The following is a 21,414-nucleotide window of genomic DNA, read 5'->3' as shown; positions in this document are numbered from 1 at the left end:
TCCCTTCTATTCCCATGTCATCTCCCCAACCCAGGAACCACAAATGGGAGAAAATAAGTGATATTTGTCCTTCTGAGCATGGCTTATTTCATGGAGCATGATGGTGTCCAGTTCTAACTATTTTCCCAGTGATATGATTTGGTTCTTTTTGATGGCGGAATGGTAGGTACTCCATGTGTACGTGCACCGCACTTGTTTCTTGTGCACTCATCCGCGGACAGGCGCTTAGGCTGATTCCATAGCTTGGCTTTGCAGATTGATAAACATGGATATGCGGGTATCCTTAGCGTATGCTTATAATGGACCCTTGACTATCAGTTCCCGAGGGGTGGTTGTAACTCAAGTTGGTCGTAAGTCAATGCAGCTGGGAGCTGGCTGTTTACCTGGGTACGCGCTATAGATAACAAGAGCCAGATGAACCTTCCATTAACCTAATTAACCCAAGTTGTTCATATGTCAGGCCAGTCGTAACTTGAGGGTTGACTGTACTTTAATACCTTTGGATACATACTAAGGGGTGGTACAGCTGGATCAGGGGTAGTTCCTTTCAGTTTTTGAGGAAACTCCACACTGATTTCCATAGTGGCTGTGCAATTCACCTTCCTAATAAGGGTTCCTTTTCCAACACATCTGCACAGCATTTGTTTTTTATATTATTTTATGTTATTCTGATTTTGTTGCATTTGATGGGTAAAGATGTTGAACGTTGTTGTTTTTTTTCATATAATTATAGGACAGTTGTACTCCTTTAGAGTACATTTGCCCATTGATTGGATTTTTTTTTTTTTTTTTGGTGTCGCTTCTTAAGTTTTTCATATATCCTACATTTTAATCCTCTTTTGTATGAGTAGCTGAAAAAGACTCATTCTCATTCTGTAAGGTCTCTTTTCACTCTAGCAATGGTTTCCTTTGCTGTGCAGACCTTTCTAACTTGATGCAATCTTATTTATTTTTATTATTTCCTGAACTACTGGAGTCCTGTTCAAGAAGTCATTGCCTTTAAGAAAGTTTTAGGTCTTACGATCTGTATCCATCTATCAGTATCTATTCATCTATCATCCCTCTGTCAACCATCTAATAGTATCTGTTCTATTATACAGTTAACACTCTATTGTTTATTGATACCTATCTTGTACTTTTTCTGTGGGGGGCGGTACCGGGGATCGAACTCGGGTCCTCGCGCTTGCGAGGCAGGCCACTGAACCGCTGAGCTAAATCCCCTGGCCCTGTACTTATTTGTTAATAGCTGTACCCCTCACTTGTACAGAAGACGTTTTCACAGTTCTGTTCTTTGCTTTTCCACTTAATACACCATCTATAGACACTTCCACTTTCAGTGGGTGTGGCTGACCCTTTTCCAATGTAGCTGTGTAACAGACCCTCCTCTTGGGGCATTACAGGTTCCTCAGTCCGTTCACATTCTGTGGATTTTCAGGTTGCTTGAAGTACTCATAGTTTGCTATTACAACGTATCTTGTGACGGAGATGCTTTTGCTATTACAAAGTATCTTGTGGTGGCGATACATTTCCCTGGATCTTGGCACACTCCGGAAGAATGCAGGGTGAATTATTCACGGTGGTATTATTGGCTCACAGGGGATGTGTATTTTCAATTTTGACCCATACTGTCCGCAGCTCTCTAAAAAGAACACCCCCCTTCCTGTGCCCACCCTCAGCATTCTCAGGCCAAGCATTCCCTTTATCACTTAAACACAGTGCATGTTTTATCTGCCAGCCTGCATGGGAGAAATCTTGACGAGGACAAAACCCTTCGGTTGCAGCTACCACTATTGGTTTACGTGACGTTTATGGCTAGTGCTTTTCCTATCTTTCACATCTCTGTGTTTTCACATATGCTTTGTTTATATCACCAAACACAAACAGTCTTGTATCTTGTTTCTGTCACAGTTTTTATTCACTTTCTTGGCATTTCTCTCAGAGTGCTACCAAACATTTCTGGTCCTGGCTCCTAAAATTTCTACCACCTGCATCCTAGGGACTCGGTGGCATTCAGAAAATGATTAGAATACAAACCAATGGCACTGAGGGAGGCCAGTGAAGGCCACAAGGGTGCTTATGATGGCTGCACTCTCATTACTGCTTGAAGATTCTGTCAACATCCTGCCCCTTCCCGGTTCACACCTGTGCTGATGAGCAGGGATTCATTTGTTTTTCTGTGCATGAAATTAAGGAGTCTGTAAAGGCTGCCCTGAGAGGCCCAGGGTGAGCTGCAAGGAGCTGGGCTTTTGTTATAAAAACATCAGGTCTAGGTCCAAACGCTCAGACTTTTCCCCAACCAACTGGTGCACTCTGTAGCACCTGACCCAAATCATTCTAAATTTCTCCCTGTGAAAGCAGGCCCAGAAGACAAGGCAGCAGGAAAGCCCAGTTAAATGATAAATCACAAAGATGACCAAAATGGGATAAAAAGGCTGGGACAGACATGGTGGTGCAAGTCTGTAATCCCAATACTGCGAAGGCTGAGGCAGGAGGTTTGCTTTGAGTTCAAGGGCAGACTGGGCTACACAGTGAGTTCAAGGCCACTCTGTCTGTCTATCAAGACTCTATCTCAAAAAAGGAAAACAAAAAAAGAAAAAAAGAAAATGTGTCCTTCATGACACTAAGTGAAATAACAGGCTTCTGTCTTACACAGGGCAGGTGAAGTCTTCTGGCCATTCTGTGGACTGTGCATTATATCCTGAGGCAAACAACAGCATGAACATTAATTATGTACTTGGTTTGTTTTAATATTTTCACTTAGTCTTGGTGGGGATAATGATGCTAGGGGTGATCACTTTCTCAGGGAGACAGGAGTAGTATTTTGAGTGTCCACTGCCATGCTTCTAATTCTTAAGGATAAAATCTGACCTAATGTGACCTGAAGTGATGTCATTTGGCCAGCACTGAGCTAGATGCTAGAAATAGGACAAAGGACCACATTCTAGGTCTTTATCTTTTATCAAAATACTATTTGTAAGTCTGTACCAGGCATTCGATACAAATATGATGGTAACTAGAGAATCCACCAGCTGTATCTTTGAAAGATAAAAATGCACTTTGAGGACAGAAATAAATGTCAGATGCGGCCCCTCCACTAAGCCAAGTTCCTTTCAGTACTCGTGAGACCCTAGTTTGGGTCTGAAATTGGCTGTGGCCCAGGAGTGATTGGGGACACTTACTAAGTCTAGACATATTTTTAAGAATGGGAGCTACCCACAGATACCACTAATCAGGGACAATAACCCAGACCCGAAACACTCACACTCCCCTGACAAATAACTAGCACCAAGTTTGGGAAACCAGGCGCTAAAAGCCTCTGTGTCAGCCTGCGCTGTCCTTGTGAGTTGCTGCCCCCAAATCTCACCGTTTCTGACTCTAGGGAGCTCTATGCCTTTATAGATTTCAAGATTGCTTTCTGATAAATGAGGACCAAAGAAAGAGAAACGACAGTAATCACTTTGATTTTTTTTTTTTAAAAAAAGGAAAGTTTATTAGGATATTCTGGGGTAGAGGTGGCCAAAGGGACTACGTACACTCTGTAGTGCTTTATCAACAGGCTAACAGAAAATTCAAACATCACGAAACCACTTCCATGGTCCAGACAGCAAAACTTGTACTTCTACACGTAGATGTTCTTCCGCAGATGCTGGCGAGAGGATGTCACAAAGAGCTGTGTGAGGAAGGGGTGTAGGCACAACCCCGGGAAAACACACAAGTGTCCTCTGGAAACCAGACACACAGACGGGAGAAAAATGGATCACCCTCTGCAAAAGGAAGGCTCCAGAATACAATCTAGCAAGGAGACCCCAGGAAGGCTGCCTCTCCTAACTGGAGGCTCCTTTACGGAGCTCGCTTTGCCCTTCTCCTAGAGCCCCCAGGAGCTTGGGTGTCTGGACCTCTCGTCCAGGGCAGAACTCTAAAAATATCCCCCAGATCAGACACCTTCTTCTATTTCACTTGTATTGTTAGTACTGTTAACCTCATGAAACAGAATGAGCGGCAGCTGAGACATACCCTCAGGTTAAGAGTAAAAAAATGCAACGCCATCCAAAAGTATAAGAAAAAAAAAATCTGCCACCCTAAGTCTCACACAGCTTCTCAGCAGGAGTTGGATTAAACAGAGAAAATAATTTCAATATCAAGGGATAATACACACAAGACTGGAAAACTCTTTCAAGCAGGCTCCATGGTGAGAAGGTGTTTCCCCACTCCCTTGGATGAGGGAAAAGGGAGAAGGAGAGAAAAAGACAGGTAATTAGGAGAACTGTAAGGCTCTGGATTTCAGGTTTATGAAACCACTTCTCCAATCCTCCGAGGACAACCAGCTATTTCTGATTCTGAAAAAATCACATCAGAAGTGCCTGATCACAGAAAGACGGCATCCAACTAAGGCAGGGCAGGCTGTGATCTGGCGCTGGGATTTCCATTCTCTTCCCACACATCAGAAATGCCTTTCCCTAAAGCTGAGCAACAAAAACTCAAATTCCAGGTTGAGAATGCTTTGCAAGAAGGGGGGAGACGAAAGATAGGGAGGGAGGGAAGAAGAAGGGGGGGAAGGGAAAGGGGGGAGGGGGAAGGGAGGGAGAGAGAGAGAGAGCGCGAGCTTTATAGGCCAGTGTGCTGGAAAGCCCCTTAATTTCACCCATCCCTGCATTAGGCACCCTGACCTGGCCTCGGGACCAGCTTTACTGGCTTCTAAAGTCCTTGGGGTTTGTATCCTAGGCCATCTACTGGATTTGGCAATTCTTCATCCTCTCTCAATCTGTATTACAGTCTCTTCTATACTATGTCTGGTGGGCATCAGGGGTCACTGCACATTTGAAGTTTTGCTTCGATTGCACTCTGCTGACTGAGTGCTGGCCTCAGCTTCAGCAGCTTCTACTGTCTCAGTCTGAGCTGCACCATGGCTGCTACCCGACAGCTCCACAGGTTCACCTCTGAGGCCAGTTCACAGCCTCTGAGGTCCCCAGGAGCAATGCCTGGGTTGCTGGAGTGGATGTTTAGGATCAGGCTGAGAGGGCGTGAGTTTGCCTTCTCCATCCTGGGTGAACTGTTTGCTCTTGAACTCATGGTGACTGGAATTTAACTACTGGGAGACCAAGTCAGAAAAAACAGGTTCATAAACTTTATATTAAAAAGGACGCCAAGCTGAAAGACTTTACCAATCTGAGAAGGTAAGTATTTCCCAATTCGGGGGGGAACTTGTGTCAAAGGGCTCCTGGTCTCACACTACTTGTGAGAAGCTTCAGCTCTCAATGATGGGTCATCCAGCCAGGGTACTTGTTCAGCAAGTGTGCTGAACTGATCAGCACTTGATCTACTCTCAGGATACTAATGGAGAAGTTGTCATCTCTCAGGGTGACTTGGGACTTGTGAAGTAGTCCAGCTTTCCTGCCTATGTGCTCGAGGCAGATTAAAAACTCTGCAGACTTGTGGACAAGTGTCAGCTTTTTGTGTCTCAGCAAGGAAGACAGTAAGCAGATTTAAAGTTGGGGTGAATTGAGCCCTTCCTTGGATCTTTTTCCCCAGGTCACCCTCAATATCTCAGGAGAACAAATTCAATGTCAACAAAGCTCAGTGACAGTACAACTACACAAATAGGCCAACTCCATAAAATTTGTCACGGTGTGACAGAATGATGCCCTTCGATGTGCCAACATTTTTCATGCAACTAGCATTTTTCAAATGCCACTATGGTCATACAGTCTGCTTGGTAAGGCTGGTGAGCAGGAAGAGATGTCAGGATTGAGGAGGAAGCTGACAGTGTCTGGGCAGCCTCTTGGCAATCTCCACAGCACAGAAATGAGGACTGGTAAGGAAGCCCAGCCTGAAAAGAATAGAAGAAAATCAGAGCAAACCTTCCATAGATGCAGGTGCGGGGCTTGGTGACCACCCTTGAGCAAAAATAAACGCCCCATGGCAGTGGGACAAAATGCTGATATTGGCACCTGCCAGAGGCAGACAGCCGAAGTCGCAGCTGTGCTGGTCAAATGAGCTTGGAGACCTTAGGGGGCTGAGGCCTCCACAACTATTAACAGGCTGCGGTGCTCTGCAGTCAGTTTATTGAAGTAGCGTTTGTGTGCCTTCCCTGCCTGGGTCTCAGAGCCATCAGAGGTGCAGGTGGCTCATCTGCTGAGCAACACGCCAACCTGCCTCTGGGAAAGAGGAGAGGCTCATCTGAGAGTACTTGGAACAAGGAGATTCCTGGGGAGGATGCAGCAAGCAGGGTAAACCAATGCGAGGAAGGAAGCACTCAGGGGAGAGTTGGGGAGGTGAACTTCTGCCTGGAATACCAGCATCATCTTTAGAGCATCTGGCTTCTGAGCGAAACTTCTCCTTCTTCAACAAAGTGGCCTTCTGATGGAAAACGAATGACCTTGGCCAGTGCAAGACTTACAGTGATGAGGGTGAAGAATAGATAGGAACAAACCCTACTAAATACTTAGGAATGAAGAACAAGGGTGAAGGTAAAGACTCAATAACCAGCACGAAAGGGAACTGAACCAGTCAATATCTGAAGACAGCTGTCCTGGGGTGGGGGTGGGGGACATGCTATAGAACACACACCGGGATGTGCAAAGCCTACAGATTTAAGGCCTCTGCAGTGAGAATATTAATCAAAGGTACAATTCTCATGAAGGATCGTGAGAACAGGCTTAAAACAAATGGACACTCAAGAAGAAAAGCTGTGTCAAAAGGTGTCAGATATATACATGAGATTTCTGTCTCAGGATAAGAGAAAAATGTAGCTTTAAAGGTATCCATTTGAATCCCTCAGTGTTTTATTTTTTAAAAAGAAATTCCTTCCTCTGTCATCCAGAAAGTACGGGTAGCTCTGGCTTCCTTTTTGTGATGGAACCACAGTGTACTTCAAGGCGCTCTGGGTGCTTTACTAGGTTAAATCTCCCATCCTGCTCTCTAAAAGATGTGAGCAGACCGCAAGCCCCATAGGCCAATGGTACATGGCCTCTTACTGCACTTCAGTTGTGCTTTGTCTCTCCAAATTCTCCGAGCTCAGTGCAGATGGGCATTCTGCTGTCATGGTGCCTGGGCCAATGGTAATTCACTCCCATCTGCTGCCACTGCCTCTCGTCTTTCTTGCAAACATAGATTTCCTGTGGTCTCATTTGCTTCAGCAAAGATGAGAAGCAAGGTCAACAGAGAGCATGGTGGTGCGAATCCACAAGATCAAGAACAGCACCGAAAGAGTATTAGAAAGCGTGAACTCATTTAAGCAGCCCTTTTCTGGTCTACAGTTTACAGACTCAAGTAAGTCATGCATGTCTAATGACATGAATGAAAACTTATTTTCCAAAAGACAGCTCCTCGGAGGCCACTATTTTGTAAATAATAACTGAAATACATTTATGCTGGAGTCTAAGAAAAGAATTTGTTAATTATATAAACTCCCATTGCTCTCACCTCCCTTTTCTGAAGCGCTATGCACCGACTTAAAAATGCTTCAGCTCTCCCACTTGCCTATTTCAGCAGATAGAGTGTTGGAGAGTATCTGACTGAACAACAAAAAAGTTATGTAGGAAATGGGACGCAGGTCCGAAAGACCCAGCCTCAGAGCCGTGCAACACAGAAACTGTCTAACTACAGATCAAATCGAAGGCCACAGCCCCCTGGAGAAGCCCTTACCAGCACTGGATGAACACGAAGCCATCACTTCTAAGACATTTTTTAGTGTAAGATAAAGAATTGTTTTAAAAAATAAAATTAAATAGAAACCACACTCTAATGCTCTGGATACAGTTTGCTATTATACTTAAGAAAAATAACCTATTAATTATCAACATCTGCTCTTTCTTTTAGAGGTTTGACAAAAATTAGATATGGAAAAATAAATATTCAGCTGACATTCTGAATTCCCTTTCTATACTGTGCACTTCTTCCTTCATGTGCTCTACTCAAAAGATACTCAAATATTGGTCAGAGATAGTCAACATCAAAGTGAAACGAATGTGCTTCTAATCAATGTGGCAGTATTGCCTTTTTTTCTCTTTCCCTCTGAAATAAGTAGGGCATGGCTAGATTTGATCTGAGAATCATGGTCTCTATGCATATAAATATCTACTTTTGTGTTATCAAAATCAACCACCCTAAGATGTTTCCTGGGAGAGACTTAGCCTTAGCAGATACTTCCTGTGTCTGTGACACCTGACATGCAGGGACTAAGGACAGGAAGTAGTGAGTCACCTTTTGCTTGTAAGCACTCCAAGAAGAAGCTAGATAAGTAAAAGGTTTCAGTAATTTCTCTCTTTTAGTCCTGGGACAAACAATGATATTTCAGGGTGACCAGGGTAAACTGAGATCAAACCAAATGACAGGACCACTTGCTTGGCTTAATTTTGTAACACTCTCTTCTACAAGTTGTTCCTGAACAAGATATTTCTCCTGTTTATTTAATCAGTAACTCATTTTCAGTTTCAGGATTTGGCAACACAGATATGCTTTTGTCTGTGAAAAAAAATGAGATCTTTGTTGGGCATAGAGCTTTTTAAGACTTAATTTATATCTACACACTCTTCAATGAAGGCCGTCCTTGTTAACACTGAGAACTTCCATTTCTTCTTTGGTTATCTGAAGCTAATTAGAGCTGCTGGATTTTGCAGAAGTAATCAATAGCTTTCTACACTGCATCACATAGAATCAGACCCATATGAAAGCAGCTCAGGGCAGATACTCAGCGATACCTTAATTAAAACAAAACATGTTCTGTAAGAGATATGCTCTCCTAGATGACTGGCATTTCAAATGCTTTTGACACATTAAATGTATTTATTCAAAGTAGGAGTCTTTATGGAACTTTTCACTGATCAAATACAGTTGGGTGTTGAATGCATTTACCTTGAAAGCATTTGTAGGTGAAAAAATTTGTAGGTACTGAGTATTATACACCTGTGTTTACTAACATCTGGATATAATATATTTCAAACACCAAAAGAGCTCAAAGAGTAGGTCTCTCTCCTTCCCCAGTGATCTGTTGAACCTTCCAGGGCAGAAGCAGCAGGGAAAGAGATCAGTAGGAAATCAGGTTTCCCCCTCCAGGTCTGTGCAGTATGGGAAGAAAGCTCACTCTTCTTCATTCAGTGTGAGAGAAACACAGCCACTAGTATGTGATCCCTGCAGGTTCTGAATCTTGCCATCTAAACCAGATTTCAAAAGTGCACATAGATTTGTGTGATGGAAGAGAACAATGGTGGAAAATGTGCAGCTAACAAAGACTGCTGCCTTATCACCACAGCCTTGCCTATTCTGTTTACCTGTGCCAACAAACTCGCCTCCCCAGACCTCCCCCACTGACCCTCTCAACCCACCAACCTTCTCTTTCCGCACAGCCAGCCACAGTCTGTCCGTGGAAAAGAACACGATACACGCTGATTCCCGATGATCCTCAGCCCAAACTGGTCTCCACAGCAGTCAAGGGATCTCAGTTGGGAGTGAAGAAAACAAGTGCTTACTTGAGCATGGACTGGAAGAGAGGGTGGCACGTCCCTATCCCCCATTCCCATCCGAGCTGCCTCTGTTAGAAACCATGAGCACAAAGGTCCCGGATTGTGTCAGCAGCGATGGTGCCAAGAGATGCTCTGCGCAATCACAAGTGGCCCCCGGGCCTCCTCGCATGTACGCATTTCAAGACACAATAAAAGACAACTCAAGCTGTTCTATTTCCTCCTGCCCATCCACAGCCACGTGTTGCAAAGCTTTCCACTAAGCATGACGTTCCTCAGGGTCTGTTTTTGAAGAGCTGTATTCGTGAAGTCAATACCGGAGCTAACACAACTTATGAGAAGAAGACAAGCTCCACATATCTTGTATTAAACCATCAGTAAAAAAAATGAAGATATCATTACTTTCAAAATATAGAAAGCCAATAGTTGGCATCATTGAGTAGTAAAATTTCTTTTCTACATATAACCTCCTAAGTGGAAAGAGTATTAGAATGATGCTTGAACTATATTTGACTCTTGTTAGTTTAAGGACGTCTCACTCAGGTAAGGCTTAGGAGAGAATCAGCCAATGATCAAAGTACTGTAAGGTTTCACATCCACTCTTCCTATTTTGACTAAAAGACAGATTCTACACGTAGATGTGACGGGTGTCTTTTGTTCTGTATGAGAGCACAGTTTACAATACACAAAGAGTGTGGAAGATGCTAGTAAGTATGGAAAGATGAATATCGGCACAAGTTGTTTTCCACAAAATCCACTCTTGAGAAGTTTCACTGACAGAAAAATGCTTGTCATCCATGTTAGGTTGTAGTTTATGCCATTGGAAATCGAAGCCATTACATGAGCTATGGAAAAATCTTTAGAAACACTAACTCCTCCATTTAGTAAAGGCCAGAGTTAAAACCATTAAAATCATCATCATCATCATCATCATCATCATCAAAAACATGGCCCCAGTTTACTTTACAGTCGAGTTTACAAATTGTCCCCAAAATACAGCATGCCCCAAACAAAGCCTTTTGAGTTTGGAATGTAGCACTGCCTCAGGATTTCCACAGAAGCCCCTAAGGATCACAAGAAGCTCTCTTTAAAAAAAAAAAACTTCCAGCTGGATGAAACTGTTTCTCCACGGAGCTCCTAGAATTGGATTTTCAGATATACAAGAAGGTAGGAAACAGATAACTTCGTTTTCATCTTTTTACATGTCCACCTTGTTTTCTAAACGCAGCTACAATGTTTCTGCCAAGGATAACGATAACAGGGTAGACAGAGCAGTGACCACCAAAACCAGCAGTGGGCTCAGATCGCAGCTTGGACGGGCAGCCATCGATTTTGTGGTTATGTGGCTGGAAGCACCAGCGAGACCATCCTTCTCATAATTGCTCTGTAAGAAAAAGGTTTCATTACCACCCACCGCACGTGCCCAACCCCTCGTAGCACAGCACCTTTTCATCACACTCTTTCTGCAGTCCCACTGGCAGATCCCTCGCTAAAGCTGATCCTAGATTTTACCACTGAGCCTTTGACTTGCTGACTTCTACTTTTATGAGAAGGACCTTTGAACCTGGGTGAGACTGGTGTGTTGGTTGTACTGTCTTAGCTCAGTGCTTGCTGCTTGTTTCCCCGTGACAGATCATTAAAATCCATTTTGGCAAAATATTTGAGCTTTTCGATCTGTGCCCTTCTCCCCCTTTCCACAGTTCGCACAGTAAAATGGAACCTCTCTCCCTCTAGGCAGCACAGGCTGAGGAGGGATGCTCACTGTCTCTCCCTTCTACGGAAGGAGGGCAGGAGGAACCATCTTGGACGATGTGCCCAGTTAAGCAGTGCACGTAGCACTGTGCCACGACTAGCATCAGAGGTAGAAAGAGCAGGCCGGAACTTAAATTTTCGAGACGAAGAGCAGAGGGGGCAAGGAGCTTGTGCAGCTCCTCAGCAGGACAGCCTGATCCAGAACACAGGCTGCAGGGCTGCCTTACAGAAGGACTCCTCCATCCTGTCACCGCGCCTGCTCAGTCCCATGATGCCACCCACATCCCTACCCGGTGGAGTAGGATTGGCACGTGAGACAGAACCTCCCCTCTCCTTACCTATAAATGGGGGAGAGCAACAGATCTGCCCTGACTACCGCTGGAGATGGCTGTGGAGGTCAGAGGAGCTGGAGACAGGGGACATGCAGTAAGCAGTGAGAGCATCATGCATTGTCTCTGTGCTGGGCCACTTGGCCTGACTGTGCTCACAGAGCCTCCAAGCATCAGAACAGCAGCCTTGGTGCTGGGGCTGGATGTCACATGATGATCCCAGGGAGCAGTGTAATTAAAACCCTGTACACTGAGTTCAAACTCTACCTCGCTCTAAGAGCAGATGAACACAGAGGGTAGCTAACTTTTGTTTGTTTGTTTTTGTTTTCTGGACCTGAAACCTTATTGCCTTGGAGCCTTATATAGTGTCCCTTCCCCCAGGACCCAAAGGTTGTATCTAAAAATTCAGGAATACCCAGAAAGAAATGTCACTTACATCAGAAAGACAGAGCTGTGTATTGTCCGACACATTGGATTTCAGCTTCTGGGCCTAGAGAGAGAAAAGGGGGAAAAGCTCAAAAATAATAGGGGAGAGTAATTACTAATGATCCATTAATCAATAGTCTAGGGCAGTGCCATCCAATAAATATGTGAGCCACAACTGTGAGCCCCAGCAGTAATTTACAATAGCCTGGTGGCCACCTAATAAAGAGATAACAGGTGAAGTTAATGTAATAATGTATTTTATTTAACCCACTATATTACCACTCCAACACATAATCAATATAAAAAATTAATGAGATACTTTGCATTACTTTTTCATACTGCATCTTCAAAATCACATCCATTGAAACAATGCACATCCATTGAAACCCACCTCATTTCCAGGTTAAACAGCCACTGACATTAGTGACTACACAGACAAGTTCTGAAATGGCCTTCCTTCCTTCCTTCTTGCAATATTAGACCACTTTTCCTTCCTTCCTTCCTGCCTGCCTGCAATATTAGACCAACCTCCCTCCCTCCCTCCCTCCCTTCCTTCCTTCCTTCCTTCCTCCCTCCCTCCCTTCCTCCCTTCCTTCCCCCACTAGAAATGAACCCAGGGGAGCTCTATCACTAAGCAACATCTCTAGACCTTTGTATTTTTTATTTTGAGACAGGATCTCACCAACTTGCCCAGGTGGAACTCAAACTTGAGATCCTCCTGCTTCAGCCTCCCTTAGTGCCAGCATTACAGGCAGGTACCCCCTTGTCTACTTCACTTATATTTCTGTATGTTAATTTTGGGAAGTGGCTTCAAACCTTGAAAATGTTGCAATAAAATACTAATCATATTAACACAGGTGGCGGTCTTCCGGCCACTTGTCTGTTCATCTGTTTTTTCATGCCCTAGTCAATAGACACTACTATTTTCCTACTATTTTCTACAGGTTGATAAACAGAAAGGACATGGTCCCTGGGCTCACAGGGCTTCCCTCTACCAATGAACCTCTCCTCGGGCTGAGGCACAGGGCAGGCACTCTTTCAGATGGGACCCTCAAGGAATCCTACAGGGCACTGCATAGCAATCCAGCTGTTTTAAGACTGTTTCCTATGAGCCCTGAGGAGGCCGAGCTACAGGGGCTTGAATTCCCTATCTCCCCTCAACCAGACCAACTTGCCTCTGGGTTAGTCTCCTGCCTTGTCTCCTGCCTGAGACCTAAGTGGAAAGAAAGTTTCCCTGCTCAAACAATGGTAATGAAAACACTTGTGAAAACTACTCACTTGTTTCACAAAGGAAAACAATTAGATGCCACAGAAGTTAAGAGAGTCAGCAGAGGTCACACAGCAGTTTGCTTGCAGAGTCAGGATGCAACCGACTCTCTTCGACTCTTGAGTGAAAAGACGCTCTTTCCTGTATTATGATATTTTCCAGATCTCTACCCTCCTCAAATCCCACAAATGTAACAACTCCGCACATGATGCCCATCTTCAAACCCCAGCAGTAAATAACAGCCTTTTGCACTGACCGAGAGCTCGTTTGCCAGCAAGATGCACCCTGGTTAAACATCACCCCGAATCAAGGAGTGTCGAGCATGTGACACCAGCAGGCTGAGGCCTGCAGCAAGACTTCTGTAACTCCCTTAAGTCATGCTAGGCTGAAATAATTGCATGTTCATGCAAGGAGTAATTTATTGACCATAAAGCCACTTGGAAAGCATCATAATCTTTGCCTGTATTTGCATATGCCAACTGTGAATATGAAATAGAAACCTTTAAACAGGCTTCAAGAATAAGACACTATGAAGCCTCCCAGGGCTGTTCAAAGGTCACTAAATGTTATGTATAAGAATATCACAGGGGAAATCGGGATAGGAATCATATATTAATGGCACATGTGGTCCATTACATTGTTCCCTGAGATCCTATGTAGAATTTAACATGTTTTATTTCTAGTCAAGATTGGATTCATGCCCAGAGACCAAAGTGACCCTAGAACATCTCAGTCCGCCTTCTTTTTTAGACCACATTCTGCAAAAAAGGGAAACCTTTGCTAAGTGCCTTTGCATAAGTAATATGTTCACTAAATTGCACAGAGAAGGCAGCATGACCTCCAGACTGGGGCACGCTGTGCCCGGTCACGGTTAAGTGGCACCTTGGTTCCTGGGCCACAGTGGCCTCTGAGAGGACGTAGGTGGGCATGTGTCCTCCCACAGCACTCTGCAGGAGCAGTGATTTCTTCTAAACATAAACAACCTGTAAGTCTCAGCAGCTGTATTTCTCTGTCACTTCAGGAACTTGAGGCAGGACTGGGGAATCTCCCCTTACAGTATATTGATGGATGTGCTGGCATAGGGCACAGGGTCCTTTCCGTGTGCCCTGCAACCCTGCTGATGATGGGACATGCAGGGACACAACCTAGCTCTCAGCCAGCGATACATACCTGGACATAGAGTTTAGGGTTTGTAGTTTTAAAATGAATGTCTCTTGGGGAAAAAAAGAAAAAGAACACATTTCATTTTTCTAAGCACCGACTTGAAGAACCATTATTTCAATATGTTGAGAAGATGAACTGTTGAATCTCTTTTATGAAGAGTATTGCTGAGCAGCTAATTTACAGTTACGTGGTTTGAAGGAAGACGCCTGACTCTGTAATGGGGAAATATCAGCACCAAGACATAGGATCTAGAGCGCTGCATCTGGAGAACAGAACTAATGCAGAGTCATTTAGAGAAGACGGTGCCCACAGAAGCCTTCCCCACATTCTGGAAAAGCCAGGAAACTTGTTCTTTAGGCTCTTCATAAGCCTTGTCCCTCCAGCAGCTGTTACTCTTCTGCTATAAAATTGTCACCGGTAATAATCCACAAATCCAGGCATGCCACAAAATAGAATTTCCAGGGCCCTGTAATTGTGAGACCAGACCTCGCCAGTCCCTGGCACCAGAGGGTTAATAAATGCATTAGATGCTGTTAACCTCTGTTACCTGGAGTCAGAGTGGAGCCTCTCCTGCCTTTTACCCAGTGATTAGCATTTGGAAAACCAGTCCTGGTGCCAATGGCGTTCCTGTACAGAGCACACAGGCACACACGTGATTTATGGCCCAGTCAGGTCCCCACCAGGTTCTGCCTGAAGTGGGCTCTCCAGGACCTCAGGGACGAGTCAGGCTTGTGAGTAGCAAGCTTGCTCTGTTTATGGAATCAGAGACTTAAAAGCACGCTCACTCAGACCCTGGCCTTTGCTGCCCCAGGACTCCATTTCTGTAGAGAAGCCAGTGTTTAATCTCGGGTTTTTAGGCAGCTGTCAGCCAGCAGGGCATAGAACATTTTTCTGCTCTCCTCCATGCAAAAACAAAGCTGTTTTTTGCTCTACCTCCAGAAAATAAAACCAGAGGAAGCTGTACAATCCAATAGCAGCAGACTGTCCAGGCTACAGCCAAATGGTCATAATTAATGATGCTCTGGTTCTTTTCTCCCTTGCTTTACTGATTAGAGAGATTTGCTATATTAGGAACCTGTTTGCTTAATGACAGAATACAAGCAATAAACAGAGAAATACACAGACTGTAAAATGCAATCAACTTTGCTCTCCAGCACTCACTAAGTACCTCGCTGCATCCATCACACTTGTCAATACCAGTTTATTAGCATACGAGTCTCTTCTACGGCATAAATGGGACTTTTTCTAGGGGAAACTATTGCATGAGTTCTTTGGGAAATAGTTTGGAATCAAAAGTCCAGAACTCAGAATCATTTCTCACTTTAAATGTGCGTGTCTTATGTTTAAAACAAAGAAAGAAGGGTACGTATCTAATCCCAAAGGGTAACTGAGCAGAGTAACTTGCTGCAGAGTTTGCATTTTTCACACTGTATTTGAAACAGACTCCCCTGATTATAGATTTTTATGGGCTGCACTTATTATTCTATTACACAAGTCTACTGTATACTTGATATGTATTTTCCCAAACGAATTCCTGAACATAAAAAGAAGACAGAAAAAAGAAGCTGCCCAAGAGTAAATCCAAGCTAAGTCATGGTGGGTTGAAGAATGTTCTGGAGGCTTCTACTCTTCAGCTTTTTCTGGATTTTGTTATTGACTTTTGGGAGAGAGTTGGAGAGATTTTATTGCAGGTTTGGTCAAAAGCAGTTGACTAGCTTTCTAAAATCCCTGCCACTATTTATTTTGAAATTCACCTTCCTGGTGATTTGCGTTTCCTACAAACTTGGTAACAACTGCTTGCAGCCACTGGTCTGAATAATGTGCAGTGAAGTCAGCTGCGTGAGACAAGTGGACACATAAATAAAGCCTGCTCAGAGCCTATGGGCCCCGGTGTTCGTCTTTCACAGCCTGTGCTCAGCAGGGAAGGAATCTATTTCCTCCAAGCTGAATTCTGCCAGGAGGAAGTAAGGGCCGTGAGGGAGCCAGGGTGAGCTGGGACTTTGTCTTTCCATGAAGAGACTGGCTTTTTTACCGCCTGGCCTGGGACTGACAGAGGTCTCCTCTACCTACTCCTCCCCAAAACACTTTGTTCTCCATGCTGCCTGAATCTCAGACAAAGGCTTCCATTCCATTAAGCATTAAAAAGGTCCTGTAGGGGTTCTCTGCTTGGGGTGGTGTTCAGGAATGCCCAAGGATGCCAAGTTTAGTCTGGGACGGTTGTGCCTGGTCGCATGACAGGACTTAAGGGCTACTGAGGCCTGCAGTGGTCTTTTCTCCCTGGAGGAAGGATGGCAAGCTGGAGTCAGGCTGAGATTAGAGGACTCCAACAACATGTGTGCCATGGGCTGAAATGAAACCAGACAGAGGGGTAGTGGTCATGGTCTTAAAGGTGGCATAGAACTGTGCCCTAGAGTCTGGAAGGGTTTAGGTTCCTGACATCCATGGGGAGTCAGAATTTACGCCACTGAGTCTGAGCTTACTGCTAAGCTGACAGCAGAAAGCTGTTCTGCTGACTGCATTGAAGAGTGGGCCCTTAGGTGGCCAATTGAGAAATTAAGTGAAAGGGCAAATATCATTTGAAAATGACACGTGTGTAAAACTAACTTAAAGTCTAAATGTCATTAATTTACTGATTTTTGGATACATAACCAAAGACACCTTTTTTAAAAAGCCTACTGATTAGAGTTCCCTAATTTATGTTTTGTTCAAGATACACTTCTGTGCAGGGCATGGTGGTGCACACCTGTAATCCCAGCACTCGGGAGGCTGAGGCAGGTGGATCTCTGTGAGTTCGAGACCAGCCTGGGCTACATAGTGAGTTCCAGGTCAGTCTCAACTACATAGTGAGACCCTGTCTCAAAAAAACAAAACAAAAGAATCATGGCCAGTTTGGGTTCCTTTAAAACAGGAATGGCATTTCTTTGACACCCACAGAGGAATCTTAGTTCAATCTTTCTACATTTTTATAATTTATCTCAGTCCTCTATAGTTACATGGCCCACATCTGATCCAAGGCTTTTTTTTTTTTTAAATGAATTTGCCTTTTTTTAATACACTGAATTTATCTTCATTGAAACAGTTATACTTTTGTGTTCCTATTTCAATCATCCATACATTATTTGGTTAAGCGATATAAACACAGTATCAAATACAACCGGCACTAAAGATCAGAGAACAAATACACTTGGCTTTGCAAGCCTGAGTGTCCCATTGAGAGGGCAAAGGGCAGGGTGGACAGGGGGAGGGAAACCAGTTGCTTGGAGCATTCAGGGAGCCATCCGCATTCTTCAGAAAGTCTACAGAGGGAAGTCTGGCTTAGGTGGTGAGCTAGTTAACTGAAGATCAGTTAAGATCGTTTCTACTATAATTCAGAACTTGTTCCGGGTGTGGGCTTGATTGATATGGTATGGTTAAAAAAAAAGAGCATAGGTTAGGCGATTCCAGACATGGCTCTTCAGTCATTAGCTATGGTTCTAATAATCCCCCAACCTAGTGTCTAAATAATAGGGCGGTTGAGAGAATCAATCAAAGCACGATGTTCTAGGGAAGTATGTTTTGAAATTCAAGTGACTGTGGACAATGTCTTAGCCTTTCTGAGATCTCTGGTCTCTCTCAGATTGGGGTGAGGATGGGAAAAATGCAAAACCTTAGGCTAATTTGGCTTGTGAACATTTTATTAAAGAGATGCAGTTGGTGATCTCCTGTGATTCCCTGGATTTAAAAAATGAAAAAGTCACAGTCCAGGAAGACACATCAACAGGCCTCCACTAGCAAAGCCATCCGCTGGGCTGCGGTCAGCCTCCTGTGTCATCAAATGCTGCCAGAATCTTTGGACTTATAATTTAATACTAATGGCAGGGCAGCACGGAGCAGGGTGCAGGCCTGTTTAGGGCATAGAGCTCAACAGGTACACTAGCTGGGCTTCTTTTGTAATGTCACAAGAACATTTTAGCACTGCTCTTTTTGTTTTTTTTTTTTAATTTGCTTTCCCCCAGGTTGGAGCAAACCTAGGTTGTAAAATACATCATAGAACTGCGTGTTTCTGTTCATGGTTAACTTGCTTGATTAGTAAAATATTCAGACAAGAAGCAATTATGAGCTATAGTTTAGAAAATTATGCCCAATTAACAATAAGATGATGCCAAACAATGTGTGAAAGACGGTTTGGGTGGGGGGCTGTAGAGCAAACATTCAGCAACAATGAAGCAAAGGCAAAGAGAAGGGAAGGCTCTAAAATGAAATTCTGGTTTGCTCAAAATGTGCAGTTGGAAATGCAAATGTGTAAGAGCGACAGAAAAGATTCATTGTTGTCCCTGATGAGAAGAGCATGAAGCATATCTCATCAGACACGCACCCTCGTCACCATCAGATAATATTTATTAAGCCTCTCATTCTCCTGTGCATTTATGTGCAGCTGAATACGGCCCCATAATGGCTCTGTGACTTATGGTAGTAACTAAGCTTCAAAAAAAAACCTCCACTGCCTGGAGACAAAATGGACAGGAGCTTTTGTTCATCCCCTGGTTCAGAAGATGGAGCACTCTTGGAACTCAAAGAGGCAAAAAAAAAAAAAAAAATTAAAAGAAAAACATATTCATTTTGGTCAGACAGAAAACATAGTCTAGAAAATATAAGGAAATGACCAGATTACAAGTGACAAGGGCTGTGACTATTGTTATTTTAATTGCTTCCACTGGCAATGAACTCATCTGCATTTTATCAAATATTCCCTTCAGAAGAAGAACTCCCCTCCTGTATAGACTGGAAACAGGAGTTCAGAGAGCTTGTGACTTGCCCAAGTTTGCACAGCTGGGAATGGTTGTGCTGAGATTTGAACCCAGTACCTGACTCCCAAACCCACGCACAATGAATCCATGCCAGACCTCCACTCAGTATCTCACAAAATCCTTACATCACTCCTTAGAAATAGCTCTTACTACCTTGCTGACAGGTAAGGATGGCACCGCGAGGTGAAGTAACAAGGCTAAGGTCACACCACCGGCATACACAGAGCTAGCCCAGCCAGTCTAGAACAGAAGGATGGACAGACATGGGGTGCACAGACCATGGGGGTCCCTCCAAGCATTATTCCAGACAGAAGGACCAGCTTCTGCCAGTGCGGCTGCTGTCAGAGCCCAGAGCAGGCCAGGCTTTCTGTTTCCCTGAGAGCTCAGGAAGTGAGCATTCCTGCTGGTACCCGATGTCCCTGTGGTTGTCAGGCAGGCAAAGTACAGCCGCTTTGGGGAAGAGACCTCAAGTAAGTCCTGGGTGCCCAGCAGCCCAGTTTGCAATGTGTTTTCATCCATGATGTGGCTCATCTGGGACCTGGGATGTGACAGGGAAGGAAGGTCTTAGCTGAATTTTGCTCCACGAGAGAACCGAGGCCGTATTCCTCCACGTACACGAGCACCATGGTTCCAGCATTAGGGCAGAAACCGTTATTCGGGGAGGCAGGGCTGGTTAGAAGTCCTGAGGATAAAAGGTCAGTGGGGAATACAAGAAATTGGATTTATTTATAGTACGTGGTCTAAGTGTGCTCAGAGGTATTCTCTTCATGGGTTACTCAGAGTGAGAGCATATTTATAGCTAAGATGGGGCATACATCCTTTGCCTTTTATTGAGCATGTTTATTACCCAGCAATTGGGTTAAGCAATTGTCCAACGGCTGAATTACTGTTCTGCTGATGGGCTGGTCTCAGTGCCTTCTAGACCACAGATGCAGCTGCCCTAATGGCCCTTCCTAGAATGCACAGACTGGGAACTAGGCTCTCCAACCTCGTCTTTAAGTTGTTCCTCTCATTTTCTGAGAGAAGTGTTTCTGTTTTTATCCCAAAGAAGATGCTAAGGAGAAGACATCGAAAAGGAGTGATAATCAACTGGTCCAACCCAACACCTGCTTATACCCACGTTCATTTCCCAGGTGAATCCTAGGGTAACTCCCAGGTACCACGCCTCTTTTTCTTAAAAGACCGCCTTTGATCTGACTGTGGTGGTGGAGGCGCAGAATCTCAGGTACTTGGAAGGCTGAAGCAGGAGGATGGCAAGAATGAGCTCAGCCTAGGGTAACTTAGCAAGACCTGGACTCAAAAGTTGAAAAAAAAAAAAGGCTGGGGTGTAGCTTCGTGGTAGAATGCTTGCCTAGCATATGTGAAGACCTGGGTTTGATCTCATCACACATGCGCGCCCACGCTCCCTGAGAAATTAATCATCTCACAGGCTGCCACAGTGCGATCCCTCACCTAGCACTGCCACTCAATACTGCATTCTGCTTGAGCTGAATTCGCTCCGAGTACATTTCAGTTTGGAGTTACATGAATGGTAGTGTCCCCTCCACTCTCCACAGGACCAGGAATGAGGGTGCACAGTCCTCCACTCTGGTCTGAACACCGAGTGGCCACAGGCTAAGAAGGCCAGGGCCCCAGCCTGCACCCAGAGAGGATAAAGCCTTGCCTCACAGGACTTCCTCTGACAGGTGCCACTGCTGGGAAACTGAAACAGGGTTCTGAGCCAGAGGGAGACTGCCCAAGAATCACTCTGCACTCGAAAGTCCTGGGACTGAATTCCCCGTGGCTCGCTCCATGGGACCTTGTTGTGTACTTGATCCAGGGCCACCTGTTTATGGACTTCAGTTGTGAAGTGCCGTACCCTTGGCAGATTCCAAAATGATAGTAATATGAACTATAATTCCAATGTCAGCACGAGACAGTGCTTTCTCCCTGACACTACATGCTAACACTTTTATTACTTGCAATGATAGCATATAATTAGATTATAATGCAGGAGTCCCCTTTTTGCCATGCACTCCACAGAATGGCAGAGAATGAGCTATTTGAAAGCGTTAATAAGAGGCTGTATTAACATAGGAGCTGGGGTTGAGGCTATCAAGGGAGCGTCTGTAAAAACAAAACCCTTCTTGCGAGAGAACCGATTTTACTGCCTGCTCTGCTGAGGCTCTTCTGGCGTCGATGGTTTTTTTTCTGTGCTTGGTAAAGAGGTTTATTCTGTCTGTGAGAGATTA

The 21,414-nt window shown here is 44.4% G+C and overlaps 1 protein-coding gene across 4 annotated transcripts in view; it reads right to left on the bottom strand.

Annotated features, from left to right (window-relative positions):
• Positions 1–6,628: 6,628 nt before the first annotated feature.
• Positions 6,629–21,414, bottom strand: part of Gfra1 (GDNF family receptor alpha 1) — a 200,335-nt gene continuing 185,549 nt past the window's right edge. For all 4 annotated transcript variants that reach the window (XM_033761402.1, XM_010634571.3, XM_033761403.1 and 1 more), the window contains 2 exons: positions 11,976–12,029; positions 6,629–10,842 (listed from right to left, as the gene is read on the bottom strand). In XM_033761402.1, coding sequence (XP_033617293.1) covers positions 10,687–10,842; positions 11,976–12,029 — 210 coding nt within the window. In that variant the 3' untranslated portion in view covers positions 6,629–10,686. The remainder of the gene's footprint in view (positions 10,843–11,975; positions 12,030–21,414) is intronic.

Source organism: Fukomys damarensis, unplaced genomic scaffold, assembly GCF_012274545.1.
Source record: "Fukomys damarensis isolate Sample0158 unplaced genomic scaffold, DMR_v1.0_HiC HiC_scaffold_8, whole genome shotgun sequence".
In the NCBI taxonomy this organism is placed as follows: Eukaryota; Metazoa; Chordata; class Mammalia; order Rodentia; family Bathyergidae; genus Fukomys; species Fukomys damarensis.
The sequence above is the reverse complement of the archived record's forward strand: the minus strand, read 5'-3'. Positions and strand labels throughout refer to the sequence as shown.